This window comes from Ambystoma mexicanum, chromosome 4p (assembly GCF_040938575.1).
Source record: "Ambystoma mexicanum isolate Mex_15411 chromosome 4p, UKY_AmexF1_1, whole genome shotgun sequence".
Lineage (NCBI taxonomy): Eukaryota > Metazoa > Chordata > Amphibia > Caudata > Ambystomatidae > Ambystoma > Ambystoma mexicanum.
The window spans coordinates 187,727,179-187,749,648 of NC_090927.1; the positions used below are offsets into that span (position 1 = coordinate 187,727,179).

The window sequence follows — 22,470 nt, forward strand, 5'->3', positions numbered from 1 at the left end:
AAGACCCTCATTTTCTCTTCTTACTTCCCTCTTCCCCCACCCCTGCTAAATGTCTGGTGCTGTGATGGGCTGCCTAGTTTCCCTCTGAATTCTACAGGGCACCAGGCCCTCTCTGCTCAGTCCACACCCTCCTTGCACTTAGCTTGTGCACCCTCTCCCCTACACTCCATGCAATCCCTGGCACTTGCCCACCTGACCTCCCCTTAGCACTCTCCTAACCCCTGTGGCCCTCCACCCCTCCTTTCACTTGCACTCACTCCTCTTTGCCCTGCACCCCCAGGCCCTCCCTCGCACTTGTTGTTACTGCACTTGCACAATCTGAATGCCACAAGTGCTAGTAGGGCCGTTATTTTTTTTGTATTTTATTTATTTGTAGCGCGCACCAGGCCTGTGGGCATCCGGGCGTGAAAACTTAGAGGACAAGGTTACAGAAAGTGACATCGTATACAGAGATACGGGAAAGCGTAAATTTACATAAGTTGTGTATATAAAATATAATATAATAAACATAATTACAGAAAGGAGTGGAATATGCAATCAAACGTAAACTTACAGTGAAAGCATAGACATTTACATCATATACAGCAGAGTGAAGGCTTGGTCACTTTGAGCTTGGTGTCAGGACCAGACAGTAATGAGTAGATTAGAAAGTAGTGGAGCATAGTCAGACACATAGTGTTGCATAGTCAGTCACTTAGGCAGTTTGACAGAGGGACATGGATTAAGCGAGAGACAATTTTGGTGGGGCCAGATAACTCAGGGTGAATGCTGCAAGCAGAGGCTGAGTCAGATTTGAGCGTAGAGCCAGGATTTCGTTTTCTGTTTGAAGGAATTGAATGAGGGCTCAGATCTGATATTGAACGGAAGAGTGTTCCAAAGCTTAGTAGCCAGAACAGGGAAACTGGGCTGTGACTGATCTGGCGTTGATAAGTGCGTCCTTAATCTGTGCAACTTTGGCTGCTGGGGCTGCAGTTTTGGGGTTGTTGATTGTAATGGGAGAGCACATGGCAACGGGGCTAAGACTAGGGGAAGGGAGTTGTTCTCTTTCTCCCTGCCCCCCCCCCCTTTTTTTGTCTTGTGGCTCCATGAAACACCATTTATTGTGTTGGCGCCTTACAAATATCCAATAAATAAAAATAAATTGTAGGAGCGAGTCCGATGCTGATGGGGAGGAGAATCCATAGTCTTTGGGCATAGGCAGAGAAGACTTGTTTTCTGGTCCTTTTCCTTTTTGCAGCAGCAGATTTCAAGTCTGCACGCGTCCTGGCTTCTGGTGGTGCGCAGTCCGCCAGAGATGGCAAGTTTCTCTGCGAAGTAGCCGGGTGACTTGCATGCGACTGCCTTTATAGATGATGCAGCAAGACTTGAAGGTGATTCGTGTGTGCAGTGGGAGCCAATGAAAGAGGGATGGGTGATGTGGTTGTATCTGCGTAGACCCTTGATGAGGTATGCAGCCATGTGTAGGACACTTCTCAGGGGCACAACGGAAGATGACGGGAGGGCATCGAGGAGGGCATTACCCCCATCCAGCTGGGCTAGGACCACTGCTTCAACAGTGGATCTAATGCGGGCTGGAGGGAGGAACGGCTTGACTTTCCGCAGGAGGGAGAGCAGATACCAAGCAGTCTGAGCTTTCATAGCTATGTGTGTCTTGGAGAGGACTTTGTCGATGTGGAACCCGAGGGACTTGGCGCAGGAGGTGAGCTCTGGTGTGGAGCACTCGGGGATTATGGTTGATAGCCTGGCTGTTCGGTGTTGGGCGTTCATGTCACATCACTGCGTCTCGTGGTCATGTGGAGGAGGGGTCAGAGGTGGGAAATAGGAGCAAAAGAAACTAAGTGTTTCTGCCAAGTTTTTGGGGCACACGGTTCTGTTTTTGTACAGGGAAATAAATACTTCTAATCAACATTCCTCGGTCCATCTTCATCCCAGAGGCACAATGTGAACTTGGTGACACAGCAGCCTACCTACACATTTGTATGTTTGTTCTGGACCGTTTTGATGCATTTTCTCCTTGGCCCACCAGAGCTGCCTTTGTATTCCATTTCTCGACCGCTGCGGAACGGTGATGCTTGCAGCTGGTCAGCCTGTGGTGTTACCATGTTATTTATTGAACTACGGAAGGGTGTTGCTTGGCCTTCACCTCCCCACTATCAGATCCCCTGTTTGCTCTACTGCTGGTGATCTGACCCTTACATCCAGCACTCGTCTGATCAATGTGGTGAGCATGCCACCCACCTACTAATGTGCTGTGTTTTACAGCTCGCACCTATCCACATCTCAAACATTGCTCATCAAACGTTTGGCCTGCTCAAGGAATCCTTGCGAGATCTTGATTACCATAAAGTAGTGCGCTACTGCTACAGTTTTATTTCCCTGTTCCTTGGTACCCATTTCTTTTGTTTTCGATACTGCATGAGCACATACCTGTTCATGCTCTGCCTGCCAGACTCGTTTTGCTTCAGTTGCACATCTTGTTTGGCCGCTTGCACACCATTTATTTCCACTACAACACATTCACTGGTTGGAGGAGGGTGCATGAAGTTCTTGCCATGCCGGTGTCCATTGCTAAATGCTGGCCCTCTACATCTCCTGCAGCATTGCCTCCCCATTGAGCGAGACTGAGCCAGACTCCCGACTTTCACGCCAGCTGCTGCAGCATTTCGAGGTCTCATTTCTCCAACTTGGGGCCTCTTCGGCCTCCGTGGATGCGAGATTTGCAATGTCCACATTTCCGCCATGGGCATGAAAGATGATGGAGGGATTTAGTGTTGCACAGTGATGGACCAGACATCAGAGACCTTGGTTTTGGCCCCCTGGAAGACTCTGCTTATGTCCTCAAATACAGTCACTCCGTCTACTTCACACCAAAAAAGAACATAATTACACTTGGTAAATGTTTCACTCCACATGCAAGAAAAGTGTGGAAAGATGGACAGTTATGTAATACATCTCCAATTTAATTTCAAAACTGTAACTTGCACCAGTATTCTAAGGATAAAGCCATTAAGTGGCAAGTCCTTGCAGGCTGTGTATTTTCCTCACAGACCAAAGCCTGCAAAAATCCAGGTCTCGGGAGGTTTTTTGGCAATGACCGCAGTCTCACACTGCACATCTACTGGTGGAAGCTCTGGAATGCTCTGCAACTGCCCCTTAAATGTCTGTCCATCACCATCTGCAAGTGATGAGACTCACCCCAAGGACGCTCCTGAGGTAAAAGTGCCATCAATTTGGTCATAAAACAGCACTTGCCCAGCTCTGGGACACACGTGACATGCATGCGGTAAAGAACATTATTTTTAAAACGGTTGCCATTCCTCCAAAGATGGGGACATAACTACATGCCACGTCAGGTGAAGAATGTATTTTCATATTTCACGCCCCCAAAGATGCCTGCTCTAACAGTGGATCAGGACAACCCATACCGTTGAAGGACCTCAGCCCCATTCTCCCTCACCACCTCTAGATGTTCACATTATGCAACACCCAAAACTATGCTTTCTTTTGCTCCTGCAAGTCAATGGGCAGCCAACAGAATTCATGCTAGATACCGGGTCCACCCTAAATGGGGCGGCATACCTCAGCATTTCCAAAAGACACACATTGAGTCCAGCACTTGCCAACATATACCTGTATGGGTCGCACAAAACCCTGCCTTGCAAAGCTACTTTTCCTGCTTTGCTACAACACAAAGATGCGACAGGCCATTTTGAGATTCGTGTTCTTAGCGTAATCATCCGCTGTGGCTGAGCTCTCACTCCAAAAGCTGTCAAACAATTAGGTCTCATACGCAACATGGCTAGCCCCCAAAGCTCAGTCTCTACTATCGAGTACCATTTACCTTCCCAATTCAAAGGCCTTGGCAAACTGAAGGGCCGCCAAATCAAAATGCACACAGATGAAGACCAAAATCCCATAGTTTTAAGATTAGAAGTTATCCCATATCGCGTGGAACAACATGTGGAAGCTGAACTCCAGCTTGTTCTGGATGAGGACATTATTGAACTCATTAGTGCTCCAATGACATTGGTGCCAAAAAGTGGTGATATACGCATTTGCGTGGCAAAGCTTATAGTTGCTCTGTCCACTCCATCCCCGCATAAATGTCATTATTCAGACCGTGGATGACTATTCTCCAAGCTTGATCTCACCAAAGGCTGCCACAGGCTGGAACTGGACACCGCTTCCAGATTTTTTCTTATATTTGCAACTCACAAGTATTTGAAGCGCTTAAGCTTTGGTGTGTCCTCTGCAGCTGAAGACATCTACACAATTTTACAGCACATGCCTAATCTACTTCAACACATTTCCAGTCTTTGCGACCTTACACATGTTCCATGGCAACGCCGTCAGGTGTGTGTGCATGGCCCTGCAAGTGACGTACCTTGCACTTGGTTCAGCAGGTGAATGCTGACATTTTATGGGCACTTTGTTTCCCAAGGACGGAATATGGCCGTATCCGTCCAAAGTGGGCACATCCATCCCTCGTGCTGACTAATGGAAACTCTCTTTGATTTTTCTAGGAATGGTCAGCTACTGCGGGAGGTAAATCTGAGGCTTCACCTCTCTGAATGCACTGCTTCTCAATCATACTCATTCAGGGCAGAACTACATTTGGACCCCAAGCTGTCAAGCAGCAGTTCAAAGCATCACCTATAAGATAGTCAGCGCGGATTGCACGTTTTCTTTAAGCACAGAATTAGTTGGCAATGCTTGAGCAAAGTGAACCAGGGGTTGACCCACCAAGAAAAATGTTCTGTGCCTGCCACAGCATAGCAGACAGGGAGTATATACTCGCAGGCAGAGAAGGAAAACCTAGCAGTAGTATGGGCTTGTGAGCACCATTATCCTTTTTTCTCTATGGCAAGTTTTTCACTGTTTGGACAGACCATCAAACAGAAGCATAGATGGAAATCCCAGAGTCAATGCGCCCCCTTGCATTGATAAGTGGGGTTTATGCATCCAGTACTATCGCTTTAAGATGATGCACAAGTCAGGAAAGCTCATTGCTTCACCCGGCACACTGCATCTACTGGCTTCACAATACATGCATTACATTGTTCATAATGGTTGCCCTCTTTCCACTTCGCTAGAGGTGATTGCCAGCTCTGTTTTCTGAAGAATGTTTTTATTTTTTGTACAACATTTTTTACACTGAAATACCCCCTCAGTTCTCCACACAATTGTAATGGTATACAGTGCTGGTAAAGCATCTGCATTCAAGCAGTAATTCCCAGCCTAATGGCCAAAAGAAGGTTTGCACACATCTAAAAAAGGAGCACCCAATGGTAAAGCTGCACTGGATTTGTAAATGGAAAAGTCATTTTCAGCTTTTTAAATGTTTATTGGTGCTATGTCAAAAGACAAAAAGGGGAGAAATAGCAACTCTAAGCCTAAGCAATACAGGAGAACAAAGTGAAGGGTGGGTGGAGAGGCAGCGAGAACATACAACGTATTAGACAATCCAAAACAGAAATTCAAGCAACAGGAAGAGAGAGACCAATGAGCTTCATAAGAGAGCAACAAAGAAAGCGAGAAGGGAAAGAGGTAAATAATAGTACACACACAATAGGAGTGAGGGATAGAAGGAAAGCAAAAGAGACAGTAAAATAAGGAAACACAGATCAACAGCAGACGGGGCGATATGGAAATGGAAAATCCAGATTAGAGAAGCCAATAACACAAGAGGCAGTGCAAGAAAGATAATCAAAAGGAGTAATAACAACAACAGAGAAAATGAAAAAACAGATGTAGCCAGAGTAATGACATGAGAGAGGAAGAGGAGTTATATCAACAGATACAACACAATGTAGGAGGATAACAGCAATAATAGAATGCAGAGATGTGAGAGGAAGAGTGACAGCAACATACCTCAAACCGCGGCATAGCAACGCTTAAGGGTGAGAACATCAGAAAAGTGAGAGACCGGGGGAAGAGAGTAGCAAAGGGAAGGAGAGATGGAGCAAAAACATGGAGTGGCTGTCAAGCAGGTAGTGCCAGGCAGCAACAGAAGGCCCGAGCAGCAGAGAAGTGATGCTGGTAGAGTGAGGGACTTGATTTATGATGTAACTAGCTGGCATCTGTAGTATTAACAGAGTTTTGCGTCCAAGTATAATGAAGAAGAAGCCGGGTAGTACGCATCAACAAGTTCTTTGGCACTAATGTTTTCGAACGCCGTTTTAATTTTATGCACAATTTGGTTAGTTGTCAGACACTTTACTTTCTTGCGAAGGAAGAAACACATTTTTACTCTCTTGAAATTGGATTTACTCTCCAATTCTAAAAACCGGGAGTAAAATACACTCGGGCCAAAATCCTATCTCGAGCACTGCCTGTACGCCATATGAAATGAGTGGCAGACATGAATCGAGGGATCCTGTAGGAGGAAAGGTAGGACAATAGCAGAGCAGGCGCTTACTGTCCTTGCGGATAAGGTAGCCAAAGAGGCATCTAGACTGGTGGGCCACCTGATGCTCAAAACAGTCCCTGCTAAATTTGCTGCACTTTGGGACAGTGTGTGTAGCAAAGTCCAGGCTGTGTCTGCACATCGCAGTACAACCAGGAATATCATAAAGAAGTGGGATGGCCTAAAGGAGTGTCTGCTCCGTCATCTTAGACCACCGGCAGGCATGCCTAGCAACTGGAAGGGGCCCATGTCGGACGCATATCTACAGCCTTTGGATTTAAAGTCAGACACTGTGGAGGACAGCAGTGGCATCAATAGATCGGTGATGCACATCTTGGAGCAGCCGCACATGTACAAGCTGGTGAGTACACAATATATATTCCCACAAATGCGTATACACAACGAATGGCCAACCATACACAGCACACCATCCCAGGCAAGTCCCCAATATGTTGCTAGTCTGCATGAGAATGTCTGCCAATGTACCATACCTGCTGGCAACATATGAGAACCAAAGAATGCCAGCAAGTCTGCCCAACTGATATGTACCACATAAGCAAGAGACATCACTATGTGGACCAATTGGATTCAAATACATGCACACCAGCTGGGCATGGCTAAGCCAGCTAAGCACATATGGATGCCTCCAGTGGATTAGAACAAATAACTTAATACAAGTACAACAAACAGGCTTTAGATGTTCTAGCACTATTAATAATTTATGGATGCTGCATTATTTGATCGCAGACACCTTTCGCTGCCCCGATACTATGCTATACCTCTGCTATATCGATTATGCAGGGGCATTTCACTCTGTTATGCGTAATATCCAGCAGGAGAAGTTTGCACAGTGGTAAGTCGATTTTATTAAAGAATTTTATACAAACACGTCTGTTGTGGTTTGTTTGGATCAGAATGTCACAATCTTCTATTAAAACAAATGATGGCTTAAAATAGGAGTGTGTTTTGGCACCCAAGCTCTCTAACCTTTATGTGGCTGACATGGGCGAAACACTGAAAGAATGCCACCATTTCCCTCCAGAAATTGGAACGAAGCATATATCGTGGATGTCGTATGCCGATGACATGATCTTGCTGGACCGCACCACCATTGGGCTGCAGTTATGCTCTAAAGAACCCCTTGGTCATGAGTTTGAAAAAGGTCAGAGGAGCGTGGCTAAGCGAGGAGCGGAATGGCGGGCTGATTTTGGAGCTCTGCTCTTCACACAATGAAATGAAAAAATTCCCGAAAGGTAGGGTTTTTCTTACCCCGTATCCTGTCTGAGCCCTATGAAAGTAAGAGCGTGCATAGGTGTGATGAAAATGCAAGTTTGCTAGGACTTAAAAGGAACTGCGAAGCAGGCAATGAAGCAGCAAGCTGCAGTACCAGCGAGCCAGCTTTTCCGTGTGATGTGCACACTTGCCTGCTGGGGAAACATTTTACCTCGCCACACGGACTGAATCTATTAAAGGAGGCAGCACCGAATTCATACACATACGGGATTAAGGTACTTTGTACATTACAAAAGGGTCACATAGGACCAATAATTATCCTTTTGTTTTATATTGTGAGGTTTTACTGCATTATAACACTGCAAAACAAGTGACTATTTTTCTCTTAAGCATTTCAATACTGCTACTTGATCAAATTGTCAGAGGCTTTATAATTTTAAAAGGAACATTGACACCCACTCCTTATTTATAACGTCTAAATATGGCAACATCTAAGAAAAATATAGCTAGAGATAATACCTCAACAATTGCCACTATGTTAAAAAGGCAAAAAAGTGATTCACTCACTCCAAATGAGGAATGTATGGATTCAGCTATGCTTGCCATTCTGACAGAAATTAGGGCCCTAAAACCATTTATGGAGGCTACTAACCATACACTACAATACTTGATGACAAAGGGTCAGCTATTGATTCTAGGATCACAGAAGTGGAACGCAGAGTCAGTAATGCGGAAGGCATCACGAACTGTTAAAATACTTCAAAAGCAGTCAGGAAAACTAAGAAACAACCTCGACATTGTGGGCCTTTCTGAAGGGATTGAACGAGAAGACCCCCATTCTTTTCCTAACCATTATGTTACCTAAGCTACTTGACCCCCACCCTTCATTGCAACTCAACATCCAAAGAGCCCACAGGATCGGTCCGATGCGACCTCAAGCTAACGCTCCTAAAACCTGAAGAACTCTTTGCTCTCGTAGACTTCAAAAACATACAATTTATAATGAGAAAGGTCAAGATGATTAAACATCTCTTTTGGAATGGGAATAATATTTTCTTCTCTCAAGATGTTGCAAACTCTACCACCGCCAGAAGAAAAGAACTACTTGCGCGAAGACCAGCCTTGAAACACCTTAATGTCAGATATAGAATGGTTCATCCAGCATCCTTCAAGGTAGCCTTTAGAGGCCACACAACCTCTTTTGATAATCCTGGAGAACTGAGACCATTCATTCAATCTCAAAGGTCGGATGAAATGGACACGGCTGTGCCTTCTGTTAATAATACTAGTAAAGTCTCCTAAAAGGTCCCGTTAGGACTTTCTAAGCTTAACCATGCGAGAGCGGGGCATGGAATGGCGTGGAATCGCTGGGTGCCCTGCCCTCATCATTGTTCTTCGGTTAAAACATGGATGTTTCGGCTGTTTGCAGTTAGCCAATTGTTTGCTCAATATTTTACTAACTTTCATGTTCTTGTTCGTCATCCCTCTCTCTTATGTTCTTCCCCTAAGGTTATTGCATTATTCATAACCACAAGATGTTTCATCAAAGCTATTTGGAAATTCATATTCTCCTATGAAACAATTATTTATTTTAGGTTTATATTATACATCTTTGAAATACCTGTCAATAAATATTTCATCATGGAATGTTAAAGGTATCCATAATCCCATCAAAAAACAAAAAATACTATCATATTTCAATAGAAATAAGCCTTCTACTGCTTGCATACAAGAAACACACCTTTCTGCTTTTAGAAGCTGCTAAACTTGGGTGGGTAAAGTGTTTGCAAGCACAGTGCAAGACAACTAAAAATGGTGTGATCAGTGTGTTAAATAATTTTGACTGCAAGATTATTATCTCTGAGTCTGACTCAGGTAGATGGGTCCTTCTGAATATTCTCGTTCACTCTACCTGCAACTCGGTCCTAAATGTATACAGCCCTAATGCAACAGACCCGGGGTTTTGGAAACGACTCAAGGAAAGCTTGATACGCTCAAACGTAAAAATCTTATCGCTTGTGGCGATTGTAACGAAATAGTAGATCCATTCCTTAATAGGAAGTCTAAATCTCTATTTAAAAATTCAAAATCACACAACCAGTTCCTAAAGTTCATTTCTGAGTTAGGCCTTGTAAATGCCTAGCTCCTGCAACACCCATCGGATATGGGGTATACTTTTCACTCGTGTCCGCATGATTCATTTTCTAGAATTGACTAGATCTTCCTAGCCAACTACTTGGCTATAGATTGTATCCCTGTCTGATCATGCCCCTGTCTGTTAAAATTGGTAATAACGCTCTTAGCTCCAAATCAAATAGATGGATATTTAATTTGGTATTTCTCAGAGATAAAAAATGTGTTTCTTTCCTAACAAAAGTTCATAAGAATTATTTTCAGAATAATAAACCAATTGACACCTCTATACCAAATAATTGGGACTGCTATAAACCAGTACTTGGAGGAGAAATAATCTCTTTTGTGGCAAGGAAAAGGGATATGAAACATGCATCCAAAGAAATCTTAAATTAACCAACCTCGAAATGCAATATACATCTAATCAAAAAATGAGTCATGGGCGCCCCTCTATGAGAACGAACATGTCAAAAATGGCCTGTTCTATGGGATGGTACCCACTCTAGAGTCTACAGCCACATTTTAGCTCCCTGTACCTTTCACAGATGGGAAATATCAATTTGCATATCGGTCTTTGTCCTGCCCACATGAGCAGACCAGCCCCAAAATGCTATGGCAATTCCCTTCTGAACAAACACCATACATGTGTTTCAGCCTTGTTGGGCATCATCAGTGAGGTGGAGCTGTGCCTCTCTGAGCACAGTTAGCAAAGGGTCCATGACTGGATGACCCTAGGACACTTAGGGCAATTAAACCTAAGGCCCTTGAAAAAAATTAAAAATGAGTCATGGGAGCCCCTCTATGAGAGCGAACATGGCAAAAAGTGCCTGTTCTATGGGATGGTGCCCTCTCTAGAGTCCGCAGCCACATTTTAGCTTGCTGTACCTTTCACAGATGGGAAATAGCCATACCCACATGGGGCGCCTATGACTACATTTTGATTATTTCAAGGTTATTAGGTCTAGTCACTCAGTTTCCCAGGGTCATCCAGACGTGGACCCCTTGCTCACTGTGCTCAGAGAGGCACAGCTCTGCCTCACTGATGATGCCCAACACGACCAAAGCACATGTATGGGTTTGCTGTTGGTACTCTTGTTCAGAAGGGAATTGCCATAGCATTTCGGTGCTGGACTGCCCATGTGGGCGGGACAAAGACTGATATGCAATTGGATATTTCCCATCTTTGAAAGGTACAAGTGAGCTAAAGTGTGGCTGCGGACTCTCGAGTGGGTTTCTTCCCAAAGAACAGGTCAATGGGCTGTGTTCGTTCTTGCAGAGGGGCGCCTAAGACTACATTTTGATTATTTCAATATACATCTAACTCTTCCCAAGAATACTACTCCACATATTACAATTAAGAATCAAATATAATCAACTCACTACTGAATATTCATGTGACTAATATGTTAAAATATACATATTCCTTTTAAATATTCTTTCCTTTAGGCAGATGTACACTGCAACAGTGTCTTCTCTCACCTCTTATTTGTTTTAGCCCTTGAACCGTGCTTGGAATCTATTCGAATACACCCATGCATCAAAGGAGTAACTTTGGTGATTTACAAGTTAAATTGGCTGCTTATGCTGATGGTACACAACTTACTCGAAACTGTATCATCCTTTTCATTGGCGCCAGGATATAATTTAAGCATGGATTAATCGGAAATTCTTCCCATGAATATTCACTGCATTAAACACCATGTCCAACAGTATGGCATGAAATGGTGCCATAAGAAAATCAAATATCTAGGTCTGCAAATGTACTCAGTTAAAGATATGAATAAAGAAAATACCAACAATATATGAACCAAAATCAAAAGTCTCTTAGATTCCCGGTACCGGCTTTATCTATCCTGGTAGGGTTGTCTCCAATCCATCAAAATGATCTCTGATTATTTTATACACCTCATTTATGCTTCCTATCCCAAAGATATGAAAAAAACAGGATATGCCTTGTAAACTAAAAAGAAATATGTGTGGATGGGTGGAATTTCCATCTTTTGCTAAAATCACTCTGCCTTCATTTTAAAGCAAGCACAAAACTGGTTTTGTCAAGTTGAACTTGTTGATACCCCGACATGGGCTTGTGTCATGGTGAGGTCATTCTCTCTATCTGAATGATATTTATTTACTACAAAAAATAAATGTATTAAATGTACTAATGTTCAATTCACTGTTAACCGGATTAGAATTTATACATTCGGCGGGAGTTGTGGAGATAAGATATCACAATTAATTTGGTTAAATAATCCTATCCAGATCAAAAGTAGTCTTTTATCAGAAAAGTTGAATATTAAAAGGAATAAAATATGTACACCAACTTTTTAACCAGGGCATGCCACTAACATTTAATGAATTCAGAGCAGAATTCGCCACTCCAAGTCTTTCTACCTCCAATATTCGTCATTCATTAATGTTATTATTAACAATTTGCAGCTTCTAACGGAATCCAATGGACAAATGAATGCTGTTAGACAAAACCTCTCTTCTACAAAGACCATGCTAAGGACTTATCAGATCAAGAATTGCAACATGACTGTTCATTAACACTCGAAGATTACACCTGGTCGTCTTTTTGGAAAAAAAACATTAACCATAACTGTCTCGGCTAATCTAACTCAAACTCTTCTTTTTCCGTCATAGTATTTTTATTATCCCTGTTATGCTTTTTAAGTGTAAGATTTCTTTGGACAATCAATGTTGGAATGGTCATGATGGTGAAGGATCCTTCAAACATATTATGGTCTGTAAATGTATAGAAACATGTTGAATGTGTGGTGCATCATTAAATGTATCTTTAAGTTCAAAGAAGCTCTTCAGTTTAAAATCTGGCTGCGAATGTCTTTGTGGGTGGTAGGTGTTCTTTATGCCAGCATATTATATCCTGTCTTACATAATATCTAAACCGCAACATGTCTCGAATATTTATTTTATTATTTACAGTGCAAACCGTGCCCGTAGGCGGCAGAGCGCTTTAGAGTTCAGGAGAAGCCAGAGGCTAGCGTCGAGGTAGCATTTTTAACAGTAATGCAGTACTGTGGAGGATAGTCAGGGTTTTGGAGGAACCGATGAACATGTCTTCATGATTTTGCAGATCTGCATGAAGGAAGGGGCAGTACCAGCCTCCAGGGAAAGTGAGCTCCAGAGGGATGGGGCATAGCAGGAGAAGGACCGCTTTCGGGTCCTTTCTTTATGGGTAAGCCTGGACTCTAACCTTTTGTGGTCCAGCTATGAGAGGCGTGTGAACCTCCTGAGATACTGAGTTTGGCTGCCAGGTAAGATTGGGTTGTATTGGAGACCGCTTTGTATGTGATGCATGCAGTTTTAAAGGGAATCCTTGCGGGGAGGGGGAGCCAGTGGAGATCATGTAGGATGGGGATGATGTGGTCAGATTTATGGGCACCCACGAAAAGATTGGCTGCTCCATGGTGGGCAGTTTTGAGGGAGGCCAGGTACGTGGCTGGGAACCCGGTGAGCAGGGAGTTACCCCGCATCAATGTGTGAGATGACCAGTGCCTGGACTACTGTACAGAAGTTAGCGCGGTGGTCATGGGGGAGATTTGGAGCCAGACGGTTTGGGATTTAAGAGATGTCTTCGAGGACCGTAACATTAATGTACACCTGCGTGTCATCAGCGTACTGATGGATGGCGATGCTGGGGCCATTTTAAGAAGTTTCCCAGGCGCTCCATATAAAGGTTGAAGGTAATGGTGAGAGAATGGAGCCCTGCGGTACGCTGCAAGATACTGGTAGGCGTTTGGACCTGAACTGTCCAATTTGGACGGCTTGGACGCTGTTGGTGAGGTATGCAGAGAACCAGTCGAGGACTTTTCCTGTGAGGCCCATTCTGGTGGCAAGGATCGAGATGAGCGTGGGATGGTCGACCGTATCGAACGCTGCTGGAAGGTCGAGGCAGGAGCCTCCTCTGTCTGTAAAATGAATTGTCTTCTGTCACCTGCAGTGACAGTTTCCATGCTGCAATTGGGGCAAAACCCTGATTGGTAGTAACAGAGGAGGCCAAGTTGGTCGGTTTTGGCCAGCGTTACAGCGTTTTTGATGAGTTTCCCTATGAAAGGGAGGCTCGCGATTGGTCTATAGTTTGCTAGGTCATCTGGATCAAGTGGCGGCTCTTTGGAGAGAGGCGAATCAGCTCTGTTTTTAGAGAGTCTGGGAAGGAGCCTTCAGTGAGAGATGCATTGACAATATTAATGAGTATGTTGAAGGTGCAGCCCTGGAGCTGTTTGATGATGGCGACTGGGAGGAGATCTGAGTAGGCTGTGGGTTTGAGGGATACCAGGGTGTTGGAGAGGTCCTTAAAGGGAAAGATGGGTGAAGTCTGACCAAGGGTGAGTTCCCGATGTGGGGCGGTGGGTGGTTCTTTGGAGGCCTTTGCAGAGTCGATAAAAGTCTTTGATTTTGGCAATTGTGTCAAGAAACTATTGCATTTCTCCTGTGATGCCGGGACCGCAGGGTTCCAGGGAAGGCCTGGCGCAGTGTCTGACAATGTCTAAGAGAGTTCTGCTCCTGTTAGGGGCACCCTTTATTGCGGTGGCATAATAAGCTCATTTTGCATCAGTAATCAGCTTTTTGTGTAGGGTTTTGAGCGAGGAGAGATCCTCCGGATGGTGGTGTTTACGCCATTGTTTTTCCACCAACCTGATTGCCCTTTTGATGGTCCTGAGGTCCGGAATGTACCAGGGGCCGATGGTTTGGCGTTGATCTGTGGGATTTTTAGCAGGCGTGGGTGCTAACCAGGTCAGTGGCGGCAGGAGAGAAGGCTTGTCTGGTGGAGGGAATAGTGCCCAGAGCTGGCTCAAGGAAGTTAACAGAGGTTTTGAAGGAGCGACGGGTGATCTCAGGGTGTTTAGCCTGTTCCTTATGGGGTGTTCGTAGTGTTGCAGGGTCAGAGGCATTGCCAGGTGAGTGGGATGGAGTTGGCACAAGATCGGAGAGCCGGAGGGGTGACGACGAGGTCAAGCATGTACCCTCCTGTGTGAGTTGGAGAGCGGATAATTTGTTGGAGGTTTCACAAGTCGGCTAGTGCATAGAGTGGGTCATGTAGGCGCTTAGAAGGTGGTGTCCCTTGGATATTGAAGTCCCTGAAGAGGATGTTGCTGGCGTATGCAATTGATGCTGAGGAGACGAGGTTGGTGAAGTCCTCTAGAACGGCCCATTCCCATGGGGTGGGTGGTATGAGTTGGAATGTGAGTTGAGCCCTTGTGGGACAGGGGGAATCGACATGACAGGGATTCGAATTAGGGGGAGGGTGTGGATGACGGGACTGTGCAGGGTCAGTTTAACTTATGGATGACAGCGACCCCGCCACCTATCTTTCCTTGCTGGTCAGTATGTTGAATACTGTATCGGATGGTAGAACGTAGAGGATGTGCTGGGAGGAGGGGATAAACCACGTTTCCGTGATGCTAGAGTCAAGGTTACTCTCAGTGATTAGATCAGCGATGCTGGCGGGGTGGGCTACGGTCGACCGGACATTTAACCGCATGATGGGCCAGGAGCGTATCATGTGAGGCTGTTGTTGTGGTAGATGCAGTACGGTGATGAGGTTTGATATGGGAGCCACTCGTGGCTGCCTAGTGTGCATTGGTGCATGGACCTAAGAGATCGGGGGGCGGGGTTAGGCTGCCGACGGACGAGACATGGTGATGTCTCTTAGAGCATTTGAGGGGCAGCGTGGTTGACCCATGACCCTACCAGGCCTTAACAGGGCGTGGCCTTGTCCTCGTACGTCCAGCACTGAGGACACCTGGGTGTGACCGAGGCAACAGAAGGGAGCCTAGGGGCGAAGGTTGGAAGAACTGCTTAAGTAGGGAAAAAGAGCAGCACCACCAGAAGCTTACCAGTGATCGACAGGTGGGAGGAGACCTAATCCACTTGCTCCAGCTGCAACGGAGGAAGCTGGAAGGCCTGCTTAAGTAGGAAAAAGAACGGGAAAACCCAAATCTTACCAGTGTTTGGCACGGGGGAGGAGTCCTAATCCCCTTTCCACATCTGCACTGAAGGAGGCTGGTGGAAAGGCCTGCTTAAGTAGGTAAAAGAGGTGGCGGAAAAAGCAGGAAAACCTGCAGCTTCCCAGTGATTGGCAGGTGGGAGGAGACCTTATCACCTTGCCCCACAAATGACTCTTAATTCTAAACCACAACTCTGGTCAGAATGGATTCATGCTGTACACAACACCTTGGCAACTGCCCTGGCCTTGTTTTCGATATACAAAGTGAAATTCTCACCCCTGAAACATCCGAACTACGCTCCTTTTTAGATGCCGGAGTCTAGAAACTAATAATGACCATGTCAATGCACCACATACTTGTCAGATGAGTAACACATCGAAGATCACAGAAAGGGTTTTAAGCTACATAACAGGTGTGCTAACTGTGTTGTTTGTATTGTAGGATTTGCAGGGCCAATACCACTGACTCAAATGAATGGCTATTCTGATCATGTAATGTTGCCAGTGTGTTGTTTGGGCAATACGTGTTGTGTAATAAATTATCTGATAATAGTTTTACTAACCCATGCATATATGTAGTACAGAATAAGAAAGTGTCTGGTTTGTTTTCTATAATCCAGTGATGGATCTCGTTGGATATTACAGAATGGTGCATTGGTAAACATTTCATTTTGATCTCTTCCAGGCTCCAGACGAGGCTACCTTGGCTGCATTAGCTGACACATTGAAGCAAGAGAACATTGACCACAAAGTGTGGATTGAGCAGCCAGAGAATATTGTTACCTGTATCGCTCTTAGGCCCTATCCAAAGGATGACGTGCACCGATATTTGAAAAAACTCAAACTGCTCAAATGACATTTGAAGTTGAACTTGAACTAATTCTTGAAAATGCATTTCATTTAAGACCCCGGATAATAAAGTTGGCATGCACAGACTCTTAATGATGGAGAAAACAGACATTATATTTATCAGTAGTAAACCATGGACATGTTAATAATTTGCAAGCTCGCATGAGTGGGGGGGGGGGGAGAAACCTTTAGCCATGTTACACATTTGAAGAATTCCCTAAAGCAGAGAAAAGAATCATTGGTATCATGTATATCACTGTTCTGAAGGAGATTAATTCTACTCTGCGTCAAACAGAATTCTTTGCCCAAACCCATTTGTTCGTCAACCATTTCCTAGCAAATATTCTAGGCACATACCTATGCCTAGCTCAACATCAGTTGTTCAGGAATCCTGCTCTTTTTAGTTTTACCTGCTCCAAAAATGGTGTATTTGGGGGTTACTGGTAATCCTCCAGGAAGAAGAATGAGGGATCCAGTCTGATCTTCAGAGTTGCAAGACTATAATCTTGTGGACGTGCACACGCGAACTAGTGATGAAAAGGCAATTTACCTGTGTTTGTAAATCTTTTGTGTTTTTATTTTATTTGTACTTTGACATTCACAAACTCGTCTTCCTATCATCACTTCCTTTAGAAGATGTAACCTTCATTATGGGAGTGATTCATCTGATAAACCGCTGGATATAATAAAATTATTAGTCAAAAGCAACAACCACATGGTTCAGTATGCCGTATCCCTGTAAAGCACCCCTCAAATAATAACTGTAACATGTTCCTAAGACATTTGTGTTGTGGTTCTCTTCTTCATCTTCTAATAAATGGGGGCAGGGAAGCACTTTGTCCAGACACTTCTGCTCATTTGGAAACTTGCAATAATGATTCAGTGGGAGATTCATTTGTTTTTCTTTGCTGGAACATTGATCTCTGCTCTCTGGGAACAGTATTTGTGGGCTTATTAGTATGCCTCCAGCTGAGTCACCTGGTATCCAGTGATATTGAATGAAATAATAAAGAACGAATTTACAAAGATGTTTATGTTTATTGAATTTATATAGCACTTTAAGCTAAAGTGCTTTACAATATAACAACAGGTTCAAAAGTGAGAGAAGCATATTTACAAACATGAACAGGTCATAAGAACAATAAGTAGAACCATTTACAAGGGGGGGCGGAGGGTGGTGAGAGGGTAGAGGAGGGGGGTATGTGAAGGGAGTTACGGTGTATAATTTGAGGTAGGGGAGAGGAAGATAGGGGTGTGGGGAACGGAAGGGGGAGTGTTCTGGTGTCCTCATTGCCCTTAAGTAGTATTTGTTACAATTTTAAGGTCCGAAGGGAAGGAGGGAGGGGAAGGGGAGTGATCTGGTGATGAAGATGAAAGATGAAAATATATTGCAGGAAATAGAGTGGGTAAAAAATACCTACCAGCAGAGAAAATATTGAAACAAAGACAGAACAATGTAATGATAGGGGTGGGTTTTAGGTGTATGGAAAAAAACAAAAAAAAACAGGTTAAGGGTTAAAATTGGGATAAAGGGGAGGGAGACAAGAAGAGTTTAGGAGTAGGAGACGTAAGAGCTTTTCACCCCCACACCACCGAAAATAGGTATTTCTACTATGGGCTATGTAAAAGACATGTATTTTTTTTCAATATTTATTACACTCCGTAATTTGTTATTTCTGCAATGAAATCACATAGAACCGGGTCACCTGCCTCTTCTTCCATACATCTTGTGGAACCACCTGATGGTGCTCCATTGGTTCTATTGACTGGAGACATTTAGAAATAGTCTGTTAAGTACATCAGTGGTTCTTAAAGTTTGTAGATGTGAGCAGTTTATCGTGTAGAGTTCTAGTACATCTCAAAACTATGTACATTTCTGATCTTATCTCTTTAATCCTTCTTTCCACTGAGGCCCTTATTCCCACTCCACCATGGCTAGGGTTGAGTGCCAATTTTGAGTTCTGTTCAACGCTGTTACAACTGTCACACCATGTACTTCCGTAATGAATAAAAAGCATATTTAGTCATATAGTTTTCAAGTAAAGCGGATGGCAAACATGTTTGTGTGGATATGAGTGATTTGGTGGCAGTGTATCTTTGAATGCATTCTATTTCACTTCAATGTAAATGCATTGTGGATGCATAGCCACTAGTGTAACTGAGAATCTAGCAGTAACCTCCAACCTTTATTTAAGCATTTATTTTTTTATTTTGATATAGCTGAGTAAATCAACTTTTCAAAATTATAAAACAAGTGTTACACTTTTCAATAGTACTCAGGATTACACAGTAAACATGATAAAAGAAATAATTCTAATTATCAGTAGTTAATAAAATCAGATCAGAAAACAAAAAATGTGCGCAATTCAATTCCCAAGTACATTTAAGCATTTTCTATTTAATGTATCACCCCTTTGAAATTTTAGTAAACCTGGAAGCCCTTCATCGACATGGCAAATAAGTAGCCAAAAGGTTTAGGTTGTATAAAATAAGTATTTTAACCCAGATGTATGTGGCCTGTTACTTTTCAGATGTGTATGCTCCCCTAATAGGCACTCGGACTGAAATCGAGCTTCAGTAATTAAACACAAATTAAGGGTGCGCTTCTATATAGTCTCTGAAGTGCAAAAGATTGGTACCAGGTTCACCTTAAGATGTCCCTTCAGGAGTGATGGTCAAGTTGAAGATCCATATAATTGAAATCGTTGCGATGTCTTTCTCCAAATAGGCTTCGAAAATCAAAATAAGGATGTGCTAAGCTAAATTACCTGAATTATTCAAATAGACTTCCTGGAGTAGCCAAACCACCTAGACAGATTTGCTTAACAGGTACTAAAAGGGAATGGACAGACCACCATCCCTTTTGTGCTGTATGTAAATATAAGAATTGGTGAAGTTACTTAATTGAACATTTGAAGTATCTACTGCGGTTAGATTTTTTTTTTTAAATAGACAACACTGCTGTATAACGAAATATAATTAACTTGAACTATGTTAGCTTCACTTAGTTTTTAATACAAATCACTACAATCTAAAATGTGAAATTTCTCAAGTATGCATCCTTTGAAAATCACTGCATAATTTTGGAAAAGGCGATGTCATCATAGTGTCACAGCGCCAGTTTACCTTTGGGCGCCCCGTCCCTATGTGGCTGGGGTGGCACTCAAACTTGCGACGGCCCCAGACATGAGGGCCACTGTGTTCACTGGCACATGCCCAACCGGACGCCATGAGCCTTGGTGTGAGGCCCAGCAATTTCAAAAAGGGTCCATGAGCTCCACCAATTGCGTCACAAGTCGTCCTGCTCCATGGAGGTGATGCTGACTTGGTTGGCAGCTCCTGTGGTACCTTAATCTGTTCTGGTCCCCCCTCTCTTTTGAGATACTCTGACCCTCTTCTGCTGCTTCCTGCTCTGGTCTGGCTCCCCTCTGCTCACTTTGTTCCTCTAGCTATTTTGTCTCAAGGGCCTTACTTTGCCTGCTATCTATACTTGATTCTATTTTTCTCTACTACCATCTTTGTCTACCTTTGTTAGGGGCCTTACTCCATCCTTGGCTCCTAGACCATCCATGTCCAGTGTTCGCACTGCCAGACACCAAGGTAATGCGTGGATGGTCTTGTGGGGGTACCTCCCTTTTGCTGGCTGAGGTTTTCCTCTGACTAGTAGGAGGGACTGGCATTTCACCCTGCTCATACCTGGGACTGGATCAAACGCCAGCATCGCCCAGCTACACTGGATCGCCACAAGACCTGGATAACAGGTATGCGGGAACAACGGGGGTGCACATTGACAGATTGCGAGGTCTATTGAGCCAGACATGGAAGCATTACAGGAACTCTGAGATGAGCTGCAGATGCTTCATACAGAAATGTCAGATTGGAATCCCTGCCTGCTACCTCTTCCGCAGCCCTTAACTTGTTGGCCAGTCTGGTGTCCCAAAATACGATAAAGACCCAAGAAAACTCAGACTTTTGCAATCACTGCACTATTCGGTTTATGCTCCTTCCCACTCACTTTCTAACCGATTAAAGCCAAGGTTGGGTACATTACCAGGTATTCTTCTGGAAAACCTCTTGCCAGGGCTGTCTTTCTTCCTTGAACAGCCCCTTACTGGAAGACTGTAGAATTCTAAAATACTTTTTTTAATGTGCTCAAATTCCGATACCAAGCAGCTACTGCCCAGAAGCAGTTCCTGGAAATAAAACCAGGATCGCCTCAGGACCTGATTGAGTATATAGGTCGATTCAAGCAACTTGTGGCTCGAAGTGACACATTTTTGTTGCTGAGGGCTACGTGAAAAATAAAAGGATGAGCTAGTCCACATAGCAGAGGCAACATCCTTGCAAGACTTGATTGATTAAACCATTTGGAATGACCATCATTTGACAAGACGATGCACTGAACATTGATGCTTGGAATGCTCAAATCCCCAACCAATCCCTGGCCCCTCCAATATTGCACCATCTGTAAGCGCTGGGGAAACCGATATGGATCTGATGCAGATTGGTACATTATGAGGGCCCTTATCTGATCGAGTCTTCAATTGTGAAATACATCTCGTACCTGATCATACACTACCCAACAGTCTGATTTACTCCCTGACCGAGAAGGAAAGAGCAGAACTAAGGAAGTACCAGACAGAAGTGGTTAAATAGCTGTGGTCCAAACATTGTAAGTCCCCCGATGGGCTCTCCCTTGTTTTTCACGCCCAAGAAAGAATGGACCTTTCGGCCGTTCATTTACTAACCAATTCTCAATGAGATCACTGTGGTAGGTCAGCACAAGGAGGTGGACAAACCGGTGGAATTCTTACCAATGCGTTTTTATCAAAATAATAAATTAAAGGCCTGTTATCCCTCACAATAGGGGGTTTGCCCTACCTAACATAAATCTAACTATGGTGCTCATCGTCTGTGATGTAGTGCGTCCTCCATCCAAAAACTACCCTCCAAAAAAAGGGGATTGTACTAACCAGCCAAAAAAGTTTCTAGGAGAATTGACTCCCTGGACAGGCTTCCTCAGCTTTAATCTAGAGAGGTTTTTTTTTTGTGATGTGATTAATCGGTACCTTTTTATTCCTCAAGGGTACTCTTCCACCTTCTCTTAGGTATCCTCCGTCTTGCTTTATTTATTTTTCCATTTATTTATTTATTTTTTAATTTGTTTTTAGTTTTGTGCCAAAACTTTAACAAATCTTTATCTTTTCCTGTTTCATCATATTTCCAAACATATCACAAGATCAAATAAAAGAGCAAAACTAAAATACAACAGCAAATAATACTTCAATTATTTGTCTATTCTTTAACCCAGATAGATCAGATTTCATCTTGAAACATAGATCGTCAGCATAGAAACGTCTGTGCGTCTAATTACTGATAATTTGTCGGGAACCAAATCAACCATCCCTTATTAGTAGTCTGTCTAGATAGTTCACAGTTGCACATATTAGCATAATATGGACCAGCTAAGAGTGAAAGCCACCAGTAATCCATATTATCATTAAAAGGGGCAAATTTCCCCAATGTGACAGTTCATTCAGATTTTAGGGCTAAACATTCAACCACTAGATGTTCCTAAGTTTCCACAGTATCGACATAAGTTGTTAGTTGTCTCTTTGTCTTGTTTTTGCCAAAGCATCTCTTTGGTTGACAATAAGTTCAGCCATAAGCGCAGAAACTTATCGCGATGGTGTCTCGAAGGAAACTGTCGCAGATAACTTGGAACATGATTTACCGGACAAACGTCTCTGGTTAATGTGATGACTGATTTAAATTTTGAGTGACCATCTAGTGTTGTGCTCCAATCGCTTTGGCTCACCACCTTTTTTACCGCACAAGCATTTGTGCAGTAATTCGACAGAGGCTCCTATATGGGTCAATT

At 43.6% G+C, this 22,470-nt stretch overlaps 1 protein-coding gene across 1 annotated transcript in view; it reads left to right on the forward strand.

Moving 5' to 3' along the window:
• Positions 1-17,617, forward strand: part of PTRHD1 (peptidyl-tRNA hydrolase domain containing 1) — a 31,086-nt gene extending 13,469 nt beyond the window's left edge. The window contains exon 3 of the mRNA XM_069605678.1: positions 16,426-17,617. Within this exon, the coding sequence (XP_069461779.1) occupies positions 16,426-16,596 (171 nt within the window). The 3' untranslated portion in view covers positions 16,597-17,617. The remainder of the gene's footprint in view (positions 1-16,425) is intronic.
• The last annotated feature ends 4,853 nt before the right edge of the window (positions 17,618-22,470 follow it).